Consider the following 6,393-nt stretch of genomic DNA (forward strand, 5'->3'; position numbering starts at 1 on the left):
GTTACTTGCATGTAATTATGCATAATTAATTGTTATTATAATAGTAAGTACATGTAACTTGTAACAAAGAGACCTTAAAATATACTGTATAAAATATATATATATATATATATATATATATATATATAATTTTAATAGTAAGTCAAACTTGTAGGCATTATGCAACAAATAAATAATCTCAAATGGCAGTATGTTGCATGGTTGTCATGATCATGTGGCATATGAGTGCTGTCCAGTTATTACATTGAAAATAAATGATTTGATCAAATGTTTTTATTTTAATTTTGTGTTAAAATATATTCAATTTTGGCAGTTTTATTTAAAATGAGCTTTATTTCCGTCACAGAAAAGGAAGGTCCACTTGAGTACACTGCATTGTGGGATATATTGCATGCAATGTGCTTTGTTGTACACATTCAAAAGTTTGTGGTCAGTAAGATTTTTATTTTGTTTTTCCGTTGAATTATAATTTCAGATATCCTTGGTTTGTATGCTGTGTGGCATTTGCTAAATCTGTTCTCATCCAACAGATGGGACTGAATTAACTGAATTGTAATTTTTTTACATGTCATGTTCTTAGACAAGTCATGGCTGCTTGAGTGCTAAAATCAGATCATGTTTTTATGCTTAAATTTCAATTTTATTATACTCAAATGTGTTTAAAGATAATACAAGTTTTTACACACGTCACACAAGGCTTTCTGTCAGCTGGCAGTCAGGAACTGGACTGAATCAGAAAGTATACAAATATTTTGTCATTTTAATGAGGCAATGTGAGAATGTGATAAACAGTCATGAATAATTGACCGGGATTTGATTTACAGTTTTTCAGATTATGTTTATCCACCACCACCAATTCATAAATTAACATTTTGAGCATTTGAACTGGATTTGGTAAACCCAAATTTATTTCTGCTAGCTGAGACACTAATGATGACGAATTTAAGCTAGCTTCAACTTGCAATACAATACTGCAATAGAGTGGTGAACCACAAGTTGCAACAACGCTTTTCAAAGATCCCACTTGACAGCCTGTGAAGTACAACCAGATGAGACCGCTGAGGATTACACGTTTAGGATCCGTCTGGAAAGTCAGAAATCTGTCTCGCAACCTACCGCAGAGTTTCTCTGGTGATGTGGCCTGTTTGTGTGCTACATCACCAGCTCAGCCGCCACTAATAGTTGTTTGTATAAAAATGGACAGAAAGGGAACGGATAATCAGAGGAAATGCTTCTTGCTGTGCAGTTAAAGCACCACATGAATGGTGTGTTTGCTGATGTAAGGAGATCTGTAGATCTGAATGCTGCATCATCTGTCTGGCTCTGGGATTTTAGAGCCGTCGGCAGCTTTTGTTAGGGAGCTTTTTGAAGTAATATTACATGGCCTCTTTTTAGCATAATTATGATACAAAGTCATAAACATGAGATAAAAGGTCCAAATGATAAGATAAGAAGTTGAAATTATGAGATAGAATGTTGGAATTATGAGATATTCATCATGACAGTCAAAATTGACAAAAAGTCATAATTGAAAAATTCTTTTTTTTTGGAATTGACTTTTATTTCACTGGTTTATGATCATTTGGACATTTTTGTGTCAATAATGACTTATCTCATAATTTTGACATTTTTGACTATCATATTTATAAGTCATAATTTCAACTTTTTATCTCTCTGGCTTATCTCATAATTTCTATTTATGTGATCATTTTGGCTGTTATAATTATGACTTTGTATCTCATAATTTTGACTTTTTGTCACTTTTGACAATTAAGATTTGTTTAGTAATATCAGACAGCCCTTTTTAGCCAATCATAATTAGGATAAAGTCATAAATATGAGATAAACGGTCAACATTATGAGTTAAAAATACATACTTTTGTAGTTGTATTATATATAGTTATATATTGACATTGAGATACTAAGTCATCGTGACAAAAATTGTACTTTTTAGAATTGACGTTTTGTCTCATTTTAAATGTTTCATGATCATTTCAACTTTTATCTCATAATTTACATTTCTTGTCAATTTCAGAGCTCTTCATCTCGATAATTACTTAATTATCATAATTTTGATTGTCTCAAAATTATGAGTCATAATTTCAACTTTTTTATCTCTGTGACCTTTATCTCTTAATTTTAATTTGTGAAATTGTTAAATTCATAATTATGACTTTGTATCTCATAATTTTGACAGTTAAGACTTCACACAGCCCTTTTTAACCAATCAGAAATATGAATAATTTTTCCTCCTGGTGTCCTTAGATGCCATGATTTTGGACAGGAGAGGTGATTTAGTTCAGTGGCTTAGTCTGGAAGTTATCATAACGTCACTTCAGTGGATTGCCGATATCTCCTCAAACCCTCGCTCTTCTCGTTCCGTCACCTGTTATTTCCTCCTGGGAGGCTTGTAGTTACTCTGGATGACTCTACAAAATCTCTGATCACCACTTGTGGTTCTCCCAGCTTCTTCACACACTTTCCTACTGTCCTGAGCACATGGCCGAGCCGGCGGTCCAAGGCCTGCAGGTGGTCCTCAGTCAGAACTGGCGAGAGAGGGTCTCTGGAGAGGGATTCCCTCATGACGTCGCTCAGGCGGTACTCGGACTTCACCAAAAGCTTCAGTCTAAACAGCGTGGAACGCTTGATCCTGTGAGAGGCCATGCGTTTTGTGAGTAAGACTATATGTCTCATACAACTGTTCGTAAATGAACTTCAGAATCATATCATTTAATAAATATTTCAGAAAGACTCTTACATGCAACACTGGGTCAATGGAGCAAGAATGGACATCTCATCGTCGGAATGCCGGCCAAATCTGCAGTGAACAAGAGGATGAAGAAGCCCGTTTTGCCCATATAATAAAAATAAATAAATAAATCATGCTTTGGTAAATCATAATTAGGAGATTTAAAAAAAAAATCCAAATTATGACAAAAACGTACATTTTTAGATACTAATATCTAATAGTGTCTATCTAATAATGTCATAATCATAATAACAGACAAAATTATGACAGTCATAATTATGACCTAAAATTCGACTTTTTATCTCATATTTCGATTTTTATGTGATCATTTCCACTTTATCTCATAATTTTGACTTTGTCAAAATTGTCAAAAAAATCGACTTTTTATCTCAATTATGACCTACTAAATACATTTAGACTTTTTTTCATAATGTTGACTTTTTATCTCATATAGATATTTTTCTCATAATCTCGTCATAATTTTGACATTTTGTCACATTTTAACTTCTCAGTTTTGACTTGCGTGATTATTTTGACTTATGTCATGATTATGACTTTGTATCTCATCAATTTCAACTTTTTATCTCTGACTTTTTTCCATGATTTCGACCTTATATCTTATCATTTTAACTTTTTTGTCCATTTTGACTTTGATCTCAATTATGACTTTATCTCATAATTTGAACATTTATCATAATGTTGACTTTATCTTATAACTGACTTTTATCTTATAATTTTGACTTTTTGTCAATTTCAACTTTTATCTCGACTTTTTGTCATGATTTCAACCTTTTATCTCATAATTTTGACTTTTTTTGTTTCGACTTTTTTCTCATCATTGAAATTTTTTTTTTTGTCAATTTCAACTTTTTATCTCATAATTTTGACTTTTTTTGTTAGTTTCGACTTTTCTCTCATCATTTCAATTTTTTTTTGTCAATTTCAACTTTTTATCTCATAATTTTGACTTTTTTTGTTTCGACTTTTTTCTCATCATTGAAATTTTTTTTTTTGTCAATTTCAACTTTTTATCTCATAATTGACTTTTTGTCATAATTTCAAATTTTATGTCATGATTTACCAAAACATTATATTTTTTCTTATATCAAAAATGAGCTTTCATAACCACTCTGATAAACAGTGAAAGGGGCTATTCACACATAACATGTTTTTTTTTTTCATTTAAAAATGTGAGATGCAAGGCAGTGGAATGAAACAGAAACGAAAGGTCTAGAGACACGTTTTAAAAGCTGAACTTTTGACTTGAGTGCTGTGTTTATTGAACACCATGTATTGCACAAGACACTGCAAAAGACACGAGTGCAATGGCCAAAAACAATGAAAAAGCAGTGCAGTGCATTGCAAAAATGCATTCAGTGTTAATGGCCCCAAAAGTTTACAGATGAGAACATACCCTCTGGCGTTGTCTAAGTGGAGCAGGAAGCCATCATCTCCAAACTTGGTGAAAATTTCATAGTGGTGCCTGTCCATGTTTCCTGAAACATGAAAGAGACATTTTTTCCTTTAAGGTCAGTACACTGGCTTATGTAACTCTGGATTTAAAGTTTCCTTATTGTCAGTGTGATGCTTATTTTGGTGCGAAACCAATCATTACCTACTTTGATCGTCAGGTATGAAAAATTGTTTCATGTAAGTTTTACGTGAAGTTTTGACAAAATTAATTCCATCAAGTGTCGATATGGAAAGCGTTTACATGCCTGTAAGAAAGTCAAATATTGCCATGTCAATAATGTTGAGCAGTCTGTTCCCAGAGTTGTAGGGATAAAGTTTTTTGACATTATCACAGTATAACGCATTGACCTCCCACCTGAGAAGAAAGAGAAGACGTTAATTGCTTCAAGCTGTTGGGACACATCTGAACATTACTGAACTTTAGACCCTATTGTGAGCATGACAAACATTTTTGTTTCTTAGCCATGGTCTGAATCAAGAGCTGGATTTCTCAAATCCAAATAAGGACATTCTACACTTCATAAAACAACAAATGTTGATCGGACCGGAATACTCTTTTATTTTCTGTATAAATCAAGTTAAACTGAATCTAAACGGACCCATTTTACTTTCTTAAAACACATTCCTGCTCTTATTAAGTCCCAGAAAGAAAAGAAACATTCTTTGTACTCAAAACTGAAGAGTGATTTAGTGCGTATGAGAGTCAGAGCGTACTCCTCTCTCCCGGTGAAACTGTAGGCGCGCATCCAGGGGTTTGGGATGGAGATCCGCGGGGCGATGCTCAAGCCCGGTAGATAAGCAGACATGGAGCCCTCCAGCAGATCAGGATGACCACACACGGCGTACTCCGACTTGCACACGTATAAACACTTAGCAAAGAAACACGTGTTGTTGGCTGGTCAAGAAATAAGAAAAACATTTAAAGCAACTCACTCTGATAGAAACTGGCCCAAAATTATACATATAAACAGACAGAACCGTTCAAAAGTTTGGGGTCAGAATTTTTGGTTTTGTATGCTCACCAAAAGTGCATTAATTTGATCAAAAAAATGCAGTAACATTTTTGTGATATTGTAATATATTAATAAAGTTTGAAATGCACATTTTTTTATTTCAATATGTGTTAAAATGTAATTTATTTCTGTGATCAAAGCTGAATTTTCAGCATCATTACTCCAGTCTTCAGTGTCACATGATCTTCAGAAATCATTCTAATATGCTGCTGCTCAAGAAACATTTCTGATTATTATCAATGTTGAAAACAGTTGTGCTGCACAATATTTTTGTGGAAACAGTGATACATTTTATTCAGGATTCAGGATTCTTTGATGAATGGAAAGTTAAAAAAACAGCATTTATTTTAAATAGAAATCTTTTGTAACATTATAAATGTCTTTACTGACACTTTTGATCAATTTAATGCATCCTTTCTGAAAAAAATAATAATTTCTTAAAAAAAAAACGTACTTACCCCAAACTTTTGAACAGAAGCCTTTATTATATTTATTTTGTTAAAAAATTTAATGAATCCTTTCTGAAAAAAATAATTTCTTAAAAAAAAAACGTACTTACCCCAAACTTTTGAACAGAAGCCTTTATTATATTTATTTTGTTAAAAATGTGTTTTGACTAGTAATGCAAACCTGGAGAGTTGAAGAAGACACTGCGCAGTTCCTCATTGTGTGTTATGTACAAAATCTCACCCGTCACATTAATGAATCGTCCCGCCACGGGTGGAACTCTCCGGAAGTCCAGCACTCTGCACACAGTCCACATATTCACACACTCATGGCTGGCCATCTAAGTCAGCTTTACTATCAACCTGGTTTTCGACAAATGAAGTCTCTTTAAATCATATTTTGAGTGAGATATCCTAAAATATCTAAATAGGTTTGCTAAAGGAATTTCTATCAGATTTCAGCTGATCCAGTAGCATCTTACTTGACTCTTAGAGGATTTTCAATTCAAACTACGTTTGCTTTTCCTTCAGTGTGGTTTTGACTAGTCATTTTTCTTCAGCTGAAGAGGTTTGGCTGAGTGTTTAATCAAGCTCAGATGAGGAATAACCTGCAGGAAAACACCCTTTTCTCAAGTGGCTTTGCTTACACCACTAATGACAGGGTGAAACTCCTGGGGAATTTTTCCTTGCCACTTGTTCACTGGGCGGGGGG

At 33.4% G+C, this 6,393-nt stretch overlaps 1 protein-coding gene across 1 annotated transcript in view; it reads right to left on the minus strand.

Annotated features, from left to right (window-relative positions):
* Positions 1 to 2,222: 2,222 nt before the first annotated feature.
* Positions 2,223 to 6,393, minus strand: part of fam20a (FAM20A golgi associated secretory pathway pseudokinase) — a 15,744-nt gene continuing 11,573 nt past the window's right edge. The window contains exons 6-11 of the mRNA XM_016493127.1: positions 5,866 to 5,981; positions 4,937 to 5,117; positions 4,468 to 4,577; positions 4,164 to 4,245; positions 2,759 to 2,818; positions 2,223 to 2,650 (exon numbers count right to left, since the gene is read on the minus strand). Of these exons, the coding sequence (XP_016348613.1) occupies positions 2,383 to 2,650; positions 2,759 to 2,818; positions 4,164 to 4,245; positions 4,468 to 4,577; positions 4,937 to 5,117; positions 5,866 to 5,981 (817 nt within the window). The 3' untranslated portion in view covers positions 2,223 to 2,382. The remainder of the gene's footprint in view (positions 2,651 to 2,758; positions 2,819 to 4,163; positions 4,246 to 4,467; positions 4,578 to 4,936; positions 5,118 to 5,865; positions 5,982 to 6,393) is intronic.

Source organism: Sinocyclocheilus anshuiensis, unplaced genomic scaffold, assembly GCF_001515605.1.
Source record: "Sinocyclocheilus anshuiensis isolate Anshui unplaced genomic scaffold, SAMN03320099.WGS_v1.1 scaffold546, whole genome shotgun sequence".
Classification (NCBI taxonomy): Eukaryota; Metazoa; Chordata; class Actinopteri; order Cypriniformes; family Cyprinidae; genus Sinocyclocheilus; species Sinocyclocheilus anshuiensis.